The 20210-nt window shown below is 39.4% G+C and overlaps 1 protein-coding gene and 1 long non-coding RNA gene across 7 annotated transcripts in view; one reads left to right on the forward strand and one right to left on the reverse strand.

The window, feature by feature from the left end:
• The window catches only part of PDE4B (phosphodiesterase 4B), a 246582-nt gene that overhangs the window by 219701 nt on the left and 6671 nt on the right, over nucleotides 1-20210 (forward strand). For 5 of the 6 annotated variants that reach the window (XM_079982021.1, XM_079982022.1, XM_079982025.1 and 2 more), the window contains 7 exons: nucleotides 13850-13943; nucleotides 16279-16454; nucleotides 17171-17269; nucleotides 17419-17583; nucleotides 18434-18533; nucleotides 18757-18911; nucleotides 19032-19154. In XM_079982021.1, coding sequence (XP_079838147.1) covers nucleotides 13850-13943; nucleotides 16279-16454; nucleotides 17171-17269; nucleotides 17419-17583; nucleotides 18434-18533; nucleotides 18757-18911; nucleotides 19032-19154 — 912 coding nt within the window. Of the gene's footprint in view, nucleotides 1-12719; nucleotides 13216-13849; nucleotides 13944-16278; nucleotides 16455-17170; nucleotides 17270-17418; nucleotides 17584-18433; nucleotides 18534-18756; nucleotides 18912-19031; nucleotides 19155-20210 lie in introns of those variants that run through there. The other variant, XM_079982026.1, reaches the window with a different exon arrangement.
• Nucleotides 6411-10103, reverse strand: LOC307219115. The gene is made up of 3 exons (XR_013840302.1): nucleotides 8022-10103; nucleotides 7676-7879; nucleotides 6411-6484 (listed from the first exon to the last, which is right to left on the reverse strand). It is a non-coding gene; the product is annotated as an uncharacterized lncRNA (long non-coding RNA).

Below are 20210 nucleotides of genomic sequence, written 5' to 3' on the forward strand. Positions count from 1 at the left end.
TAATAATAATTTATTTGTACCCTGCCCAGCTGACTGGGTTGCCCTAATTTGTATTTAAATTAGGGATTAATAACCAACTTCACAACCCTCTTGTGAGCAATAATGAGATATGGACATTTTACACAAAAAAAGGGCTACGTGGCAATTAAATAGGAGGCAATAAAGATAGAATAAGGTTTCCGGCAAAGGACTCCCAACGCTCCTCTCATCTTTAATTTGCAGTTTTTTTACTAGATTGTGTAAAATAGGTTAGAGCATGGTGTTGATAACGCCAAGGTTGCAGGTTCGATCCCCATATGGGACAGCTGCATATTTCTGCATTGCAGGGGGTTGGACTAGATGATTCTCGGGTCCCTTCCAACTCTACGATTCTTACTATTTCACGTAAATGTATCCTTATGTGCTTTTTAAGGATTTGGATATTGGACATGTGTTGTGCAACTGGAACTACAGTGTGATTGCAGCTTTTCAAAAGCTCTTAAGAAGCCTCTTAAAATATGTCAATTCATTAATTAATTGTCAAGTTTTCCACATCCGTGAAGTATCAGAATGATCTGCCTCTCTTCCGTCGTCTGCGCAGAGATATGGCAGTAGCAAAACAGTCTGATGCTTTGAAAACAGGATGCTTCTACCTCCCCCTTAGTAAAGAATAACGGAAAGAGCAACAGTAGAGAAAGGAAGAAAGCATATAGACCCAGCATGATCCCAAGTGCAAGAGCTGTATAAACAGTGACCTATCTTCCTGACCTCTGCTATTGCTAAGTTCCTGGCCCTCTGCCACTGAAGCCAAACTACGTCATTTGAGAATGATAGTGGGCATGGCACAGCTGTTGTAAGTGTGACTCGAATTTCCTGTCTCCTTCCTGACAGACGTAGTTTTGAAGTACAGCGTTGCAAAAACAGTAGACAAAGAGGGGGGTGACTGGTTTCTAGTGTAGTGCACTTATTCAAAAATGTTACCAAAATACGTTTCTTGATCATTTTGGTGATGGGAAAAAGAACCTTGGATGAATGTATCCTGTTTGTAAAATACTTGTAGTAAAAAAGAAGACGCAAATGTCGCTGAAATGAATAATTACATTACTCAGGAATATGAGGAACTTAATCTCTGGCGTTCAACAGCATGTAGCTCTGACATTCAGATGAAGAAGCGTAGAAAACAGTTCAGACGGTCCCTGGAGGAGCAAACAGCAAAAAGTAGCAAAGCATTCACTGTGGCTGGGCATGTTCCCATTTCATTAAAATGATACACAAATGTTGTGTTAATCCCATTCAGCTATAAAATACAAATTAGGATACTTCCTGCTGCTGCTGGCTCCTGGTTCATGATGTGTTTCTTGTGCAACTCTTTGTTTTGATGAAGTTTCCAATCCTATTTTTATTGGCATTACTTATTTGCATTTTAGAATCCTTTCCACACAAAAATCTTAGTGGCTGATTATTATTAGGTGGAGCATATATGGAAGTGGTGGTTTTTAGAAATCTCATAAGGTAGCATGACATATATTGCAGGTATACAAGGGTACTTTATCGTTTTAACTAAAGTCACCCAGTGTGTAAAACTAGTGCTTCTGACAAATAAGAATAATAATTTGAGACCTGAACGCTTCTGGATGGAACCTAAAACATTGCCTACTAAAAGGAGGAACCAAATAATGACCTGCCCAATACACTCAACCTGCTTTTCGTTATTAGAACAGACATCACTTTGTGTTTTTCCATGGCCTGTATAAAGCTGATATAGAAATAAGTTGCACAGTATATTTAAAAAATCATAAATACTGCACTCAGTCAGGTCTTCAGGTATCCTGGGCATGCTTATAGCCAATTTGCATAGCTTGTTGAAGAAATTTAGCCTTTACCTAGATGATAATTTTGTATATCATGTTTTGCTCATAGGCCTGGAGAACATGCATGTCTTCTTTCTACATTTATAGAATCATAATGTTTAAAGGTACTTCAGTAACAGTATATATATATTTTTTTATAAATGTTTATTAAGATTTTTTAAATACAAATGCAAAAATAATCAACAATATAGCATATATCATAACATATTTTCAAAACCTCTTTGGACTCCCTCACATCTCCCGCTCCCACTTACATCGTCTTAAGTTTTAACCAGCAAATTATCATCTTATTTAAATTCTTAGGTCCCATTCTTTTAAACATAATCTAATCGTTCTCCAAATGATTTATATTTTCCTCGATCTACTTATCGTCCTAATTCCATCTAATTTAGTGGTGGTCAATTATTTATGATCTAGCATCCTTCTTAACATTCAACCAAATTACAATACTTTTTTAAATAAGTCTTAAATTTCTTCCAGTCTTCTTCAACCTTCTCTTCTCCCAGGTCTCGGATTCTGCCAGTCATCTCGGCTAGTTCCATATAGTCTATCAGCTGCATCTGCCACTCTTCCAGTGTGGGTAGATCTTGGGTTTTCCAGTGTTCAGTAACAGTATAAATCAGGAGTGGGGACCTCCAGCCTGGGGTCTAGATGTGGCCCTTCAGGCCTCTCTATCTGGCTCCCAGAACTCACCCCAGACCACACCTCTCACTGGTTCTGCTTTGCAACCTGAGTGCTTTTGTGTCGTTGGAATGTGTCCTTCAATTATGATAGCGCCTCTTGCTTCTCCGGATGGAGAACGGAGGTGTCTGTATGAGTGAGTGCAGAAACGACTCTTCTGTACAAAAGTAAAAAAATATATATATTTTTGTTCCTCCACCATCTGTGGAGGTTGCCTAGAGGGTTTGTAGCCCTTGGACTGCAAAAGGTTCCCCATGGCAGACCTGATCTAATCCAAACCCCTTCTGATACAGGAACCATCCCTGATAGGAAGCCATAGCTATCACCGGAAAAAGAACTTTTAATGAAGGAGAGTCGGCTCCCTTCTAAAACCACTGTCAAACTTGTCAGCTTCCCCAGAAAAACTGGGACATCCCCCCCCCCCTTTGAGAACATGGTGGTCATTATGGGTGCCTTGCTCTCTTGTGATTTCAGGTCAAGATCTCACCCTGAAAAAGCTTTTCCCCCCCAAGTTCGTGATCTTACAGGCACCCCAAAATACGCATCTTTGGGCACCTTGCCTCTAAAATGCTGTTCCCTGATCCATGATTATCTAAACAGCTCATACCATCAAGAAGCTACTCCTAATTTTTGACAGAAATCCCCATGCTTGTAATTTGAACCCACTGGTTCAGGTTCTAACTTCTGGAACAGCAGAGACGAGAGTCATCTATGTGACACTCTTTCAAATGGTTAGAGATGGTAACCATGTTACTCCTAACAGTAGCTTTTCAAGGCTAAACATACCCAACTCCTTCAACCTTTCCTAACAGGACTTGGGTCTCCAGCCCCCCAGCCCCACCTTATGACTTCATTGCCTTTATTTATGGGCATGTGACTTGACTGAAGCGAGCCATGACCTTCACAAAGCACACCAGGATATGATCTTTCAGAATTACCTAAATGGACCCCAAGGGGTATGTGTCCCTACATCACGTAGGCGCTTGCTGAAATGTTCCATTATGGCTCTATTCTGTCTTTTGTTAGCAATTTACATACTAGACTATTGTCTGTTATCTGTAAATGAAAATCTATTGGTGTAAACAAAACATTCACTGCACTATTTCAAAAGGGGTTTCAGTCACATAAGACACGCAGGGTCACGCCTCAGTTTTAGGAGGCTAAATAAACTAAACATGAGGACACTAATGTAAACTCTGGAGGTAACTGCTGGCTGCCTTCCAGCTGTCTATGTGCCTCATTGCACAATGTCCATATTGGGAAAGAAGGGGGTGTCTTATTATAAGTTTGCAAGCTCTAGATTTTGCTCACTTGGTACGTGATGGTTCCCTAAAGGTGTGTCAAACTGTTCCTGCTTTTCAGTTTACTGTAACTTCCTTTGTTTAATATACATTGCAAAATAGCCATAAGCCTCCCAAAGACTGTCTAGATTAGCTGTTGGGCAGTCAGCTATAAAACCTACTCCTTTCATTCCCTTTGCTTTTTTAAAGTGGAGTTTAATAGCTGTAAATCAGGGAATTTTGCCTAGATTTATGACCTTTGGTTTGGCATTCCTTTCTTCTGATAGGCTACAGCTATTTGTCCTTGCCTAAGCAAATGAGGAAAGTTGCTACAGGAAATAATGTTTAATCTAATCAGTCATTAGAGGTGCTCCATTATTATCAATAGATTTCTTAAATGAATCATAACCTTATAATAAATCTCACATACTCTGGAGCAATTTAGTGACTATAAGCGTTAAATAGCTAATTCTTTCTCTAGTAGCTTAAGTTATTATTACTAAACTCTTTGTGAGAGTTTATGGAGGTACTGAGGAACATTCCACCGGATAATAACTGGATTGGCTAACTTTGTTTTCAGTCAGGTTCTTCTAGCACAGAGGAAAGCAAACAGATTATTTTCTATAGCAAGGGGTGAGTTGTGCAAATATTAGTTTTTTGGGCCTATTTAGGATGCACTGCCAAATTAGGGAGTTGCTGTTGGCATTGCTAAACATTTGTATAGCGCTAAAATAGACTAAATAATTTAAAAACTTATGTAAAATAAATAAATATAAATAATAGGACATAATAAGCTTTGTGTCCAAAACTAGCCCTACTCAGCGTAGACACATTGGAATTAATAAACAGAAATTAGCCATGACCATTAGCTCTCGTGGGCAAACTTCGAGAACTCACTGGGGTTTATTTACCTTTAATATCCTACCTAGAACTTGAGAGTTTGCAGAATACCCAACTCTGATTTAGGGAGATGATGGTTGCCTTAACAGAATACAGATGCAGCCTATGGCGTGCTAGCTGGTTTTTTGAGCTTAGCTAGCACTGAGGAACAGAGTTTTGGCTATTTTCCCTTGCAAATTTGGAAACTGAGCAGTTCCATTTCATATCCTTAACACTGGGTGACATTGATTAATTGAAATCAACAATTAATAAAGGATTTTAATGTGCCATAACATTGTCTCAGGAATGCCAATGATCTTGCAAATGATCTTGCAAAACTGGCTCAATAAGCAATTGATTTGAGACCAAAATTTGTATAAGAAAAGATGGAGAGGAGTTAATGTGTTTATTTTGGACTGTCCTTCCTCTTTGTCCCCCACCCTTTTTTAAAAAAAGAAAATGTAACACCGCTGTGAGACAAATGAAAATTGATCATGAGGGAAATGTACATTTATTTATTTTTTATATTTTTGTTCTTCAGCCAAGATTCAAAACTAAATCTCTCTGTGATGTGCAGACATGTATCCTCTCACCTTTTCTAAATTGATGTTGATATCCTGTTTGGAACTGAATACAACTCACATCCTTTGTTTGAGTTTGAGCATGGTGCCAAATAAAGAATTTAGTGGGATTAGCAAGAGTCTCTTTCCCCAAACATGGCACCAGACAATGCCAACTTCTCCCATTTACAGATAGGTAGCCGTGTTGGTCTGCCATAGTCAAAACAAAATAAAAAAATTCCTTCCAGTAGCACCTTAAAGACCAACTAAGTTAGTTCTTGGTATGAGCTTTCGTGTGCATGCACACGAAAGTTCATACCAAGAACTAACTTAGTTGGTCTTTAAGGTGCTACTGGAAGGAATTTTTTTATTTTGTTTTAACTTCTCCCATGTTATCATTGATTGTGTTTCTTCCTCACGTGGAACTTCTGCACCAGATTTGTTTTTTTAAAAGCAAGACTGATTTCGTCTGAATACCTTACAACTTGAATTAATCTAAAAATCTTATGCAGTTCTTTCCCATTCAAGCCCTTCCATGCTTTCCCATGGAAAGAAGTATGAAGAAAAGTAAAAAAGGTTGTAATTTATCATGAAATTGACCGAACATTCCATCATTCCATGTGTCCAGCATACTGAAAGTCCTCATTCTTGGCACTGGCACTTATTTTAGAAAATTACAGGACTAGAAAGCATGAGGGAAAATCATCAAGTCCATCTACTGCCTTGAGACAGGTGGATTATACTCTATATTAAATAGACCAAGAACTAGTTGCTGAGGTTAATTATGTGGGATGTGAGCTCAGTAGCAAGAACTTTGTCAGTTCTAATAGTAAGTTCATGCAGTTGATGTGACAGACATTGATAAACAAATTTACCCAGGATCATTAATAATATTTATTTATTTATTTATTTATTTATGCCCCGCCCATCTAGCTGGGTTCCCCCAGCCACTCTGGGTGGCTTCCAACAGAATTAAAAGCACAACAGAACATCAAACATTAAAAACTTCCCTAAACAGGGTTAACTTCAGATCTCTTCTAAAAGTCAGATAGTTGTTTATTTCCTTGACATCTGGTGGGAGGGCATTCCACAGGGCAGGTGCCACCACCAAGAAGGCCCTCTGCCTGGTTCCCTGCAGCTTCACTTTTCGCAGGAAGGCCCTCGGAGCTGGACCTCAGTCTTTCAAGGGATAGTCAGTGGATATAGTTGGCTCACTGGTCAAATTGCCATCTGTCTTTTGAGTAAAGAGAGGGAGATGACTAATTTATTACTGTAAACGTAAAACATCAACATTAATGCAAATCTGAAGTAGTACTTCCCAAAGCCTTTTAAAGAATTGTAAGTGCAGTGTTTTTAAAAACAACAAGAAAAGCAGGGACACCATCATACTTAGCAATTCTTACAATAGGCAAACCTATTAACTGAAGAATGACTCAATGTCTGGCACAGTTAATTAGCTCATAATTGTTTTTACAGTAGCCTGAAAACATGCATAACAGGAAAACTTCACAATTGGGATCTATTTTTCACAGCTTTACATTTGCATTGACCATTGTTAAAAGATAATGATAGAATGGGTTTTAAGCTTAATCATCTATTCAGATGTTCACAAAGTGTGATCTTGTAACTGATTATGTGTACGCAGTATCTTTATTTCACTGTCTTAATTAAAATAATACAATTTAATCTCACTCTACATGCGGGGGAAAAATTATGAATGCAAATTAAGTTGTGAAAGCTCACTGAAATATACAAACTGCAGCATTCATTCAACTTACCTAACCTAAAATAGTTATAATTTTCTCTTGTTTATATACAATAGTTATTTTACATGTCACTTTTAGTAATTTAGATTTAAAAAAAAAAAAAATATTTACAGAGGGCTACACTAGTATTCATGGATTTATTCGGGGAAATCAGTATTTGCTTACCCTGCAGGCACAATTGTGTTTCTATGCGGCATCTGACATCAGTCAGTGCTCCATATAAATGTTATAAAGGCTTGTTTGTATGGTGCATACTCAGTGTGAATAAAACTCCATCTGAAGTTGATGACCAAGCAAGCAATTTATCTATATACCAGTTGCTTCAAAATGTCACTGGATTACATTTTGTTAAGCAGAGTCATAACTTATCAATGCCCTGTACGTTCCTCCCCGCCTTTATCACGGAAATTCCACTGAGTGGCACAACATTTGGGCATGGCAAAAACCAAGAGAAAGTTAAGCAGCATATCTGAATGCAACTGACATCAATGGACCCCTGTTCTGAATTCAGCTCTTGCTCAATTGATCCAAATTAGATTTGGGCATGCCTAACTTCCAGTAGCATCCAATTAAACTGGTGCTTCTTCAGATTGCCATTTAGGCTTGTGGGCTTTCTATAGGCATTTGGTTGGTCATTCTGAGGGCTTTTCCACACTTACCTTTTGCCTCACTCTTCCCAGGCAGAGGTCTGTGCTTTAATGTTCCATGTCTGAGCAGTTGTTGGTGAGGGTTTTTTTTTTTTTGTCCCCCTGAGCTTTAAAGAGCAAAAACCCGCTCTTTAAAGCTAAATCAGAGCAGACGTCAATTTGGGTTTGCTGCAAAGGAATGTTTGCTCCAATTGAACTTTAAATCGCAGGTCATGCCTGAAGAAAGCAGAGGAAAGTTAAGTGAGCATAAACCCTGAAAACAGAATGCTGGGCTATGTTCTTGTCATGTTCATGATGATGGTTCTTGTCATGTTATATGAACACACACTTACCTCCCATTGAACCTAACAGAGCTTACCTTTGAATAGACATGCAAAGGATTTCACTGTTAATTGTACACATCCATCTGAAAGGAAGTGTATTGTGAGCAAAGGAAGTTTGGACAATGAGTATGAGAGGAACTCTTTCTTAGACCCATGCAGTCTTCAGCCTGCTCTCATATAGGCCCTATTTAATTTATAGATGGCTGGGCTCATCAAATGTCAGCACAAAGGCAATTCTCCCCTGTAGACTGCTGGTCAGATTATATATATTATTTCCTCAACTGTAAGCAAATTTAAGAAAACCACTTCCTATCCAAACTCCTTTATTAATATTGCAGAGCCATACCTTTGTGTTCAGTATAAAATTAAATGTCTTAGATTATATTGATTTGGTTCTCAGAATAAAATCTTCCTTAATTGAAAGCCTGACGTTCTTTCGCTTTTGACTAAGTTGTTGGCGCACCAGTCCATTGATCTGAGTCCTAAATGAGATTCATGAGCTTGAAAGTCATTCCCCTGCGCCTACGTGGCTGAGATTCCTGACCTTCACGGGGAGCATCATTCACACCTTCTCTTGCCCATATCTTATGACATATTCCTGAGCAAACCCATCATGAGCCGGTCGGAGAGTGACGCACACCAGAAGCTGCCTCTGTCCATGTGACGCTTCTCCCAGAGCACCCACTTGGAAGCACACAATGCTGGCAGGCAATTTAAAAGACTTCTTTTCACAGTCTGTAAAGGAAACGGTTCAGATACGTTGTAGCTTATATTTAATTTCAGAGTTTTATAACTCTTTGTTATTTGTACATAAACACCAGGATTGTGTGTTTTCTCTTCTAGCATTTCAGATTTTGGCTCCAAAATCCAAAGTATTCAATCACATATTTCCCAAACTGTAGAAAGTGAGGGCAGCTGAGTACTGTAGGAGTAGTAAAAAGCCAGAGTAGCTAAAAGCTCTGAACATTCTTTGACGGCCGATTCTCAGATTTGTTTTTTTACTTGGACAAAGCATGTATAGGTAGTATTGGCTGTGTGCTCTTCCTGCAATCTAAAAGACACAACATAGGCTGCTGTTAGCAAGGTTCGTGTTGCCATTGAACTGGTTACACAACCTGTTCAGTTTTCCTGTTTCTGCGTATATAGCCCACTTGGGAAAATGAACTAAGCAGTCACATAGAGGACTGAAGAGTAAGTGTCTAACAGATGTTGTTCTGCTGCTGCTGCTAGTTTTCAGTCTTGGCTATTTTGTTCTGGGGTCAAAATTATTCATGGCTTCTGAACGAATCCCTTAGTGCTTTCCATCACAACTTGGAGCTATTTCATTTTCACAGCAATCACTTCAGATCTGTGAACATCATGGAGTATTCTGGTGTGTGGAGGAATGGGGGAATTCTGTTATAGTTATGGTTTATCGATCAGCTGGTGTGTGGTGAGTTCAAACCTGTAGGACCAGCTGTGCAACTGATTTCCCATGAGGAAGCCGATAGCATAGCTGATCCTTGCAGAAATCCACTTTGCTGTCCCAATGCTTGGGAAGCACTGAAAACAGGGCTGAGAAGAAAGGACATTGTGCAGTGCTTCCAAAATGCCCCAAAGCCAGCTGGCTCTCAGGCATTTGGGAAGCACTGCACAATGTTTTTTTCGAGCCCTGTGCTTAGCACTTCCAAAGCATCAGCCATAGGGCTGACAAAGCCCCTTGTGCTGCAGTTCCCAAGCACCTAACAACCAGCTGGCTGTGTAAAGCATTTTGGGAAGTGGTGCGTGAAGCAGTTAGCAAGCCCACAATGATGTCAAATGATTGACATGTGGGATGTCTCATCTACCAGTCTAAGGTGGCCCTCAGGGTTTGGGCAGATAAGAATAAGGTTCATAAATGGTTTATTGGAAACCAATCTTGTTTCTACCTGTTAGGATGGAGAAAATCCCGTGCAACTTCTGTTTAGCGGTGGTGATTGGTCAGTCAATTCCAATGGAACCTCTTCAGGTCAAACTTTTTTAGCCCTGCGGAGTAGAGTTAGCAGACGTCTCTACTTCTTAACAGCACGTTTATGTAGCTTGAATTCCAACACTTAGCTTACCTTGTTGCAAGCAAACAAGGAGTTCTATGAAATTATTTACATTTCTGGGCAGGCTGGTTCTTCATATGTGGTAAAGACCAAACAAGCAATTTATCTAAACAATAGCTAATCACACCTGTATACTATTTTAAGCATTTGATTAAAAAAAAAAACATGATCTATTGCCTGAAAGGAGAGTAAATAATATGTTTCTCTACCCAATGAGCTCCTTTCCAAGCCATTATTAGGATAAAAGGTTGACCCTAGGATCAGCATGGGGAGAAGCTATTAAAATGTTTGGATTGCCAAAACCTCCTATTTCAAAAGGATATCGCTTATTCCAAGCCATAAGAGATGCGGGAAATTGAATGGAATATCAATAGAACAGTCAACTTGGAACCAAGTGGGTCTCTTAATTCTGAAACTGTAATATGGCACTTATTGCTAAGCTACGCTGCAATTTGCCAGTACATTCATACCTTGGAAGTTGAAAGGAATCTATTCTGGAAGTCCGTTTGTTTGACTTCCAAAACATTTGAAAACCAAATCGCAGCTTCTGATTGGCTGCAAAAAGCTCCTGCAGCCAATTGGAGCCCCATCGGACGTTTGGGTTCCAAAAGAACGTTCACAAACTGGAACAATCACTTGCAGATTTGCGGCATTCGGGAACCACAACATTCAAGTTTCAGGGCGTTCATGATCCAAGATATGGCTGTAGAGAGAATGAGATCGTAAATCTCTTGCCTTTCCACAAGGAGTTAAAATAAGCAAGGAAAAGGAATAGACCTAGCTCTGCCCCACAGTTGCAAAATATGTATTGGTTGCTTCCAGGCCTTCATCCTGATTTGTTTGCAGGGAAGTTATACGACATTGCATCAATCAGAGCACTTTATGGTGGAGGTGTGGGGAGCGGTTTATTGTGCAAGGGCTCAAAACCCACTTTAATTTTGCAATCTGAATTTGCCAGTGTGCCATTGAATGCCACCCACAAAACTGCAACCATCTGGAAGCACCCACTGTTACTATATAATCACTCAACCTCTCTTACGCATTAACTCCACTAACATGGGAATAAATAAAGGGGGGGGAGCTTGAAGTGAGAAGCAGCACTGATTGTGGGAACAGGGGCTCATCTGTGGCTACACTTAAAAACCAGTTTAAAGAAGTATTTATGTGAATTTATGGAGCAGTGCCAACCTAGCAGTTAAAAAGCACGTCAAAGTGCAAGTAGATAAATAGGTACCGCCCCTGCGGGAAGGTAAACGGCGTTTCCATGCGCTGCTGTGGTTCGCCAGAAGCGGCTTAGTCATGCTGGCCACATGACCCGGAAGCTGTACGCCGGCTCCCTCGGCCAATAAAGCGAGATGAGCGCCGCAACCCCAGAGTCGGCCACAACTGGACCTAATGGTCAGGGGTCCCTTTACCTTTAAAAGAAACAAATGTTACTGTTTTCTGTTGCTAAAGGTCGTATTGAATAAATCACTTTGTGACTGAAGAAAGAATAATACTTCTAATGCAACTTCCATATAACAGACTATTCTTTATAGTTCATATGTATTCTATCATGATATAGATCATGACGTCATGATTCTGGTACCAAAAATGCTTAACAGCTTTTAAGAAGTAGATAAAAATATTTTTCTGGTCGAAGCTTTTGTAGCTTAGGTTTGAACCAATAAATAGCAGGATTTCTTTTGTCCAAAGAGACGGAGATTCTATATTACTAGACTTGCTTTACACACAAACACACACACACACACACACACTTTAGATCTCAGGAATTAGCTTCCAATTTGCTTAAAGCACTCTTGGAATTCCTGTAGCAGGCCATTAGGGCTGCATGACAGTAATCTGAAGGGAAGCCTGTCTGTAAAGGAGGGTGGCTGTCATGTGGTGCTGTTGCCATAGTACCGTGGTATTCTTTTGACCAGCTGTATATGAACTCTTGAAGAAGGGAATGAGATATGTGGGGTGGGGGTGGGGAAGAAAGCAGCTTTACATTATAAACCTACGCTGGCTGCTAATTAAAAACAGAAATAATGTGAAGCTCACCTTTATTTTTAGAATATCCCTGACTCCTAAAGTGGTCGGGGGAAGAGACAAAAGCGGTGCAAATGTGCTTGAAATGACAACAATCATTCAGTCTGATTTATTTCACTTTACTGAGTGCTTTTAGTGTGGATTCATATACTGACATAAGAAGAGGCAGCGTTTGCACGCCGTGGTTCTAAATGAAAACATGCAGCATCCTGCATCACATTGGGCTTCTGAATAACTTCTTTTAGGGAACAGGCTATGGAAATCACCTTACATTTTGCTCTGCAGATATAACATCGCTTTCTATGTTTGCTAAGAATTTCAGAAGTGAAAGCCGTCTGGTTTTCTTTGCACTGAAACATTAAAATACTTCTTAGCCAGATGTGAGCATATGTATCTTCTCTGTATATGTAAAGAAATACAAAATCATATTGGAATGGGTAGGGAGAAAACAATTATAATTTTAAATCAGTGTCCTAAAGCTGTGTTTAAAAATCTCTGTGAGTGAAAGGGGATTTTCCCTAATGGCAATGCAGTGATCTGGAGGAGGAGGAAGAAGAGGAGGAGGGGAGCTGCTCACCTTATTTTGCCTTGTTTAGATATGCACGGGGCTTCCTCCATTTTAATCTTTCTTTTGAAAAGATGGCTGTATAGCTAAATCCAGCAATGCCTACAAAAGCAGCCGTCAGTTCTTTTTCGCTCAGTTCAGCAAAGGAACACTAATTTGGAAACCCCCCTTCAGACAACTAAGGAACCAGGACTATTCATAATTCATAAGTGCTTTAAGGCAGCTTGCTGGAAACAGCTGGATTAGCTCTCACTCCTCTACGCAGCCCTTTTACATCATTTTTGTGTGTGTCTTTTGCCGACAAAGCCTCCAACAATACATTCTTTTCTGCAAACCTGGAATACAAACCTTGGTGTTGTCTTGGAGTAGCAAGTAGCCATTATTACAGGAATTGTTGAGTTTTACCCATATTAATCTCACTGACCGGGAAATCCTTCTTCCTGAGGAGTTCCTCCCTCTGATCTGCAAATTCTTCATAAGAGATTTCTCACTTTTGGCGTGCAAAGTCTTCCAAAAATGCCTGAGGCAAACTATTTGTTATCTGTATCTTGGGGTTATATCAAGGTGGGTTTAAAATAAAGAAAAGCAAATAATAATGTCCAGTTGTGTTATTTATATGTAAAGTATATATCAGGTTCATATTTATTGCTATATAGCCTTAAACATGTTAGATACTTGTACAGTAACGTGTAATATTGCCATACAAACAGAATGTCATGAAAAATAGGAGCATCATTTTATGATCATTTACACAAAGTATATTTAAGTTGTATGCAACTTGATAATCCAGCCAAATGCCATATTAACATTTCATTTTTCCCCTGGCAAAAAAAAATTATAAATTGATGCTGCTTTTGTGTTGTATGTGGGAAATTGCTAAATCGCTCGTGATCAAGATTTAGAACAGGTTTATAACTTGTGAGACCAAAAACTGCTCTAAAATCGACATAGTTTTCCAGAATTAGGTAAAATGTATCTGCCTTTATAAAATGATATTTTAAAAAACTGACAGCACCATAACCTTAAATCGCACCATGTCGTCTAAAAATATTTCTTATATGTTTATAGTTTATCGATAAAGGCATTGCTGAATGATGTCATCTTTAGGTTAGTTAATAATGTCCCATTTTATTTACTGTGCACGTATCGCTCAAAAAACCTGATGGTTTGGGTTTTCTTTTCTTCTAATTACCAATAGTTCAAGAGAATGTTGAACCGAGAACTGACACACCTTTCGGAAATGAGCCGATCGGGGAACCAAGTGTCTGAATATATTTCAAACACTTTCCTGGGTAAGTTATTTAGCACCAAACCCATTCCATTCTGTGTGTAAGTTAGGTTTTAACAAGCATGGCCAGGCTCTGATGTGCATGCGGGGCTGTTCTTACAGGTGCAATGATGCTTCAGTGATGTAGCTGCACTTAGTTAAACTATGGAACGCACTCCCACAGGAGGCAGTGATGGTTACCAGTTGAATTGGCTTTGAAAGAGGATTAGACAAATTCACAGAGGAGAGGACTATGGAGACAGTAATGCTTCTGAACACCAGTTTCTGGAAATTACAGGATGAGAGAGTCCTCTTGTCCTCGAATCTTGCTTGCAAGTTTCCCACAAGCATCTGGTTGGACACTGAGAGAACAGGGTGCTGGACTAGGTGGGCCAGTGGCCTCATCCAGCAGGCTCTTTTTATCTTCACAACCCCAACCCCTTCCTTTCCAATCCCAAACCCACTGCGCCACCCAACAACCCATTTTAAGAACCTAGTGGACTTCTGCTTTGAGTATAGTCATTTGTTTCTCTCACTGAAAGTTTTTTTTTAGTGGACTTTAGGAATCAGTCTCCAATGCAATGAGAGGAGCTGTGGTCAGGCAGGGTGACCATAGAAGTCCCAGTGCTGTGTAGGGATGAGCCTGAGCAAAGAAACTGGAAAAAGTGCTGTGGGGTGCACATTTCATCATGGCATGTCTTGGGCAGTAGATGAAACCGTGGCGTATGAAGGGAGTGCGATTTATTCCTTTACGCCACCTTTAAACAGAAGAAAAACCTAATTAGTAAAATCTAGAAGTATAAGAGCATACAGGTGCTATCGAGGGCAGAAGTTAATGTTGCAGGCCGTTGCTTAGCAACCATCCATACTCCATACTCCCCAGGCTTGAAGTAGTGGGGTTGAGAATGGTGTTTGCTTGCCTGGGGCTATTCATCATGGTGCATTATAAAGCTGAAAAGTTAGAGCAGCCATGTCAGCTAACTCTGTGGTTGGGCCTGAAGTGGTTTGCCCATTTCACCAGGACAGCCCTATTTGCCTGCTTTTATAAGCTCTTCATCTGATTTCTGCTTTGACTATAGCCATTCTTTTTTCTTAATGAAAGTTTTTTAGTGATTTTTTCCTTCATTATATGGAGCAGTGACAAAGTATTTAAATACTAGTACCCTTCCACAGTCAATACTCCTCCCCCCCCCAAAAAAAAAAACTTCCAGGCTTCGCTCCCTTTGTCCAAATGCATCCAGTTTAAACTGGTCCATAATATGTAAGATCTGTTGCAGTTTTGTTTTGTTTGGTAGTGTTGAATAGTGACAATTTTTGTGTGGGGGTATTTGTTTTCCCCATTTTAAGCAGCCAGCAAATTTTCAGCGATAGTTGCGGTTAATATATGCGTTTTATTTTTTATTGCTTTTCGCATTTTCGTACTGCCCATGCTCCAAGGAGCCCAGGACACAAATGTATCTCTCCCCAGTTTATCTTAACGACAAGTCTATGAAATAGGTTAGGCTAAGGCACAGTTACTGGTCCAGGATCCTTCAGTGAACTGAGTGGAGATTTGAACCTGGGTCTTCCTGGGCCTAGGCTAGGCGAGTATAGATTTTACAAAATAGCCACAATTCAGGCTTCATTACATACAAAAGCAATTTAAGAAACAAATTATAGATGAGTAGTAACACCAACCAGCATGATGAATCTACTAAAGCATCCAACACAGGAACAGTAGTATTAATCATAGTGTTAACCTATGGTTTTTCCAAAATAATGTTGGTAAATAGGCATTTTGACGCACGCACACACACAAAATTAATCTGAAAGTCCACATTTCACTTAGGATTGTGAACACACACACACATACACACAAATTATGACATTTTAAATGTTTTTACTCTTGTTTTACCCCCAAGTAAAAATAACTCGTTTGTCTTCAGTGGATATTCTTAGGTGTTGACAGTTGAACACTTTGACCCACAAAGTGAACACTTTGATCCACAATCTTTATCCAAGCACTGATTAAGTGCACAAAATATCTATTGAACAAATAATGATGATATCACTGTGTTAAAATTGTCAGTGATATTGGTCCCTTTTTAAGGGCCTCTGCCATTAATGGCTCCCGTTGACTTCATCCATCATATAGCTCCACCTTTGGTTATTAATCATTAAAAATAGTCTTGGCAATAGTAGTAGTTTTTGTCTTTATTTGTAACAGTATCCAAACATTAGATTTATAAATCCATTAAACTGTTTAAACTATTTTGAATAAGCAAGTAGTATAATATAAACATTGTACACAAGTGATATTAAAACAGATGATACTTTGCTTCATAAACTTTGTAATTCATTTCTCTATATGTTCTTCACAGACAAACAGAATGATGTAGAGATTCCCTCTCCCACACAGAAGGATAGAGAGAAGAAGAAAAAGCAGCTCATGACACAGATCAGTGGTGTGAAAAAGCTAATGCATAGTTCAAGCTTGAATAATACTAGCATTTCAAGATTTGGTGTGAAAACAGAAAAGGAAGACCATCTAGCCAAGGTGAGTGCAATTAACTTATCGTTATTTTAGTCTTTTGGTGTAAGATACCACTTGCTACCAATGGAGAGAGAGAGATTTTGATCAGCTGCTTAATATAGTATATAACACCAGTATTCAAACGTGTATTCTGATTATATCAGAAAAGTATTCTGTTATGTAGTTTAAGAATTCACCATTAGTAGTTTTGACTCACTACTCCCTAGCACATAATTGGCATGGTAGCAAAAAATAGTTAAATACAGACATACCTTGGAAGTCAGACAGAATCCGTTCCGGAAGTTGGTTCAACTTGCAAAACGTTTGGAAACCAAAGCATGGCTTCTGATTGGAAGCCACAGAAGCCCCATCGGATGTCTGGCTTCCAAAAATAGTTCGCAAACTGGAACAATCACTTCCGGGTTTGTGGCGTTCGGGAGCCAAAACGTTTGAGAACTAAGCTGTTTGAAAATCAAGGTTCAACTTTATGTTCAAATATGTAGCTGCAGTTTAGGAAGAGATGTTCTTCCTTGTTCCTTTTACATGATATATAATGTTCTTTCGATAACTATCTTATTAGTGTGTGTGTGTGTGTGTGTGTGTGTGTGAGAGAGAGAGAGAGAGAGAGAGAGAGAGAGAGAGAGAGAGAGAGAGAGACTACTTATGGGCTTGCCTTCATTGCATTAGTGTTGTATATCCATTATTTTTTGTTTAATATTGAGTGTTTTCTCCCCCTCTAGGAGCTGGAGGATCTGAATAAATGGGGTCTGAACATATTTAACGTTGCAAGATATTCACACAGTAGACCTCTCACCTGCATTATGTATGCTATTTTTCAGGTTCGTAATTTCACTGGTTATATATTGCTTCAGATGGTTGCATTTAAAGGCAGCAACAACAAAAAGTCCCATCCCATCCACCCCCATGATGAAGCCTTCAGGTTTGCATCACCTTATAACCTTCTGCAATTTAAATTACCTTGAAACAGGAGAGAGATCTGCTAAAGACATTCAAGATTTCATCAGATACCTTCATAGCTTACATGATGACTTTGGAAGACCACTACCATTCTGATGTGGCCTACCACAACAGTCTCCATGCAGCTGATGTAGCCCAGTCAACACATGTCCTCCTGTCCACCCCAGCCTTGGATGTGAGTAGCTCCTCACCTGCACTGAGAAATACTCATGTTGCAATAGTGAATTTGTTTTGCAGGTTAATTATTTATTTACAGCAGTTCTTTGTTTTATTTTAATTCCTGTTCCTTTGTAGTTGCTTTCACCCTTCTGGGATTCTACAGCTGTTCCCATATGCTCTTGCATTCTTGGTAGTTGCACAATTAAGCTGATTTCCACACCACTAATGGAGAACCTGTGGCACTCCAGATGTTGGGCTTCACCTTCCATCACCCCAGTCAGCATGACCACTGGCCATTGAGGGTTGGGAATTGTAGTCCAGCAACATCTGGAGGGCTTGGGTATATAGTTAGTAAGATTAATTTAGACCAGGCTTCCTCAACCTTGGCCCTCCAGGTGTTTTTGGTCTACAACTCCTATGATCCCTAGCTAGCAGGACCAGTAGTCAGGGATGATGGGATTTGTAGTCTCAAAACATCTGGAGGGCCGAGGTTGAGGAAGCCTGATTTAGACCTCGATTTCTAAGATGGAACTTCTCAGCAATACTCTGATATCAAAATTTTATTTTTTACATGGAGAAACTTAATATTGAATGCAGTAGATTTATATATGTGCAGTTACATTACCTGTAGTAGGTATACAGGGTCTACTGAGCCCAGAAGAATGTGTCAGAATGAAGGGAAAGTAGCAAATGGTCCTGAAAGTTTTAAACTGTTTGTGTCATTTTAATAATGTGTGACTAAAACAGTCTAAGCCCATAACAGTCTACACTTTAAGAAATGCCTATGATTTGTTTCCTGTTGATGTCTGTGTGCGTGGTTAATGAGTTCAAAATTATGATCTATCTATTGCTCATTTTTGCCTTAGGCTGTCTTCACTGATCTGGAAATTCTTGCAGCCATTTTTGCAGCAGCAATTCATGATGTGGATCACCCTGGTGTCTCCAACCAGTTTCTTATTAATACAAGTGAGTCCTGTGTTTATTACAAACACACACACACACACTTACCACCAATTTGGGCAGTTATACTTCATGAAACTTATTTACTAATTATATCTTTTTTAAAAAATCATGTAATAAATATAATACATTCATTTTAAATCATGAAGCCTTGAATATACTGAAGATGAATTTCCTTAGGAAATAATGAGTTACATTATCTGGGTTTTTTTGTGGGTTTTTTGGTCAGATTCTGAGCTTGCTCTGATGTACAATGATGAGTCAGTCTTGGAAAATCACCACCTTGCTGTGGGTTTTAAGCTGCTACAAGAAGAGCATTGTGACATCTTCCAGAACTTGACCAAGAAGCAACGCCAAACTCTCAGGAAAATGGTGATAGACATGGTAAGGATTTGGTATCCCACCCCCTGAAAACTTCTTACTACTCATTTTTCTAATGTATACAACCAATATTCAGGTTTCTACTTCCTTGCATTTACAACAATTATTTTTCTTTTCATATAGGTCTTGGCCACAGATATGTCCAAACACATGTCCCTACTGGCAGACCTAAAGACTATGGTGGAAACTAAAAAAGTGACAAGTTCCGGAGTTCTGCTTCTAGATAACTACACAGACAGAATACAGGTGTGTATGAGAGCTTCTGTTTTTGTGATGCTACTTCTCTTTTAAAAAGGCATATTGCTTACTGTGACTTCCTTTAGGGATCAAAACAGAAAACATAACAAGTTATATTCTTGATTTACTGTGGAGGTGGTGTGTCCAGAACCTGATAGTTCACTCTGCTGTGCATCAAAGGACTTCTAGCACAAGGCATTGCACTGTTGTTCTGGTGGAAAAAGCCAGCCTATTTTCTGGTAGTTGTGTGGCCGGGGCGGGGGGTGGGGGATAACTTTTTAAGGTGAGGATACAAGGCCACCTGCAATTTTAGCATGGCATAGTAATGGCTGTGGAAGTGACTTGCACCAAAAGGGGTAGTAAGAGGAAACCAGGTGGGACGAACATTGACTATATGCTACTGTAGATGTTGCAACACAAAATTTCCCCTGTGCTTGCAACTGCTGTTGGAAACATGACTGAGCTGATAAGCACACTGACATTTGCGCACGTAAACTATATAATCATATAAACCTCTCCACAAGATAGGAATCTGGTGGTTTGTGGTTTCCTACATTATTCAAACCCACTTGGAGAAGACAGGATCCCACAGTCATAAGGAGTATAATCAGTTCAGTGATCATTTGGATTTGTAGTACAGCCAAGTGTTGTGCAATCTGAAAGTTTCTTCTTCACATGCTTATGGCTTCCAAGGATTAAGACTTGTCATGGGTGGCTAAGAATATTGAAAGAAGAAGTTTATTCCTTAAATACAGGGACTCCATTCCAATAGTTTACCTGCTTTTTCCACTTTGATGATGATACACCTAGAAACATCCATTTTAGAATATTCCTAGAAATTTCTGTGACTTGAAAAAAAATTTTATGTGAGGGTACTTATTTAACCCTTATCTTGATGAAATATTTGTCCTACAGTTCCTCAGTTCTTCAGACACAACAGATACGCCAGAAGAGTAACTAGCTTTGTGGCAATGCACAGTGCCCCATGACAAACCCATTGTTCTTCAGTTCTAAATTTCTCCCAGTTGGCACAGAATTCCCATTTCTAAATAAGCATTACATAAA

This window comes from Podarcis cretensis (genome assembly GCF_951804945.1).
Source record: "Podarcis cretensis genome assembly, chromosome: 6".
NCBI lineage: Eukaryota > Metazoa > Chordata > Lepidosauria > Squamata > Lacertidae > Podarcis > Podarcis cretensis.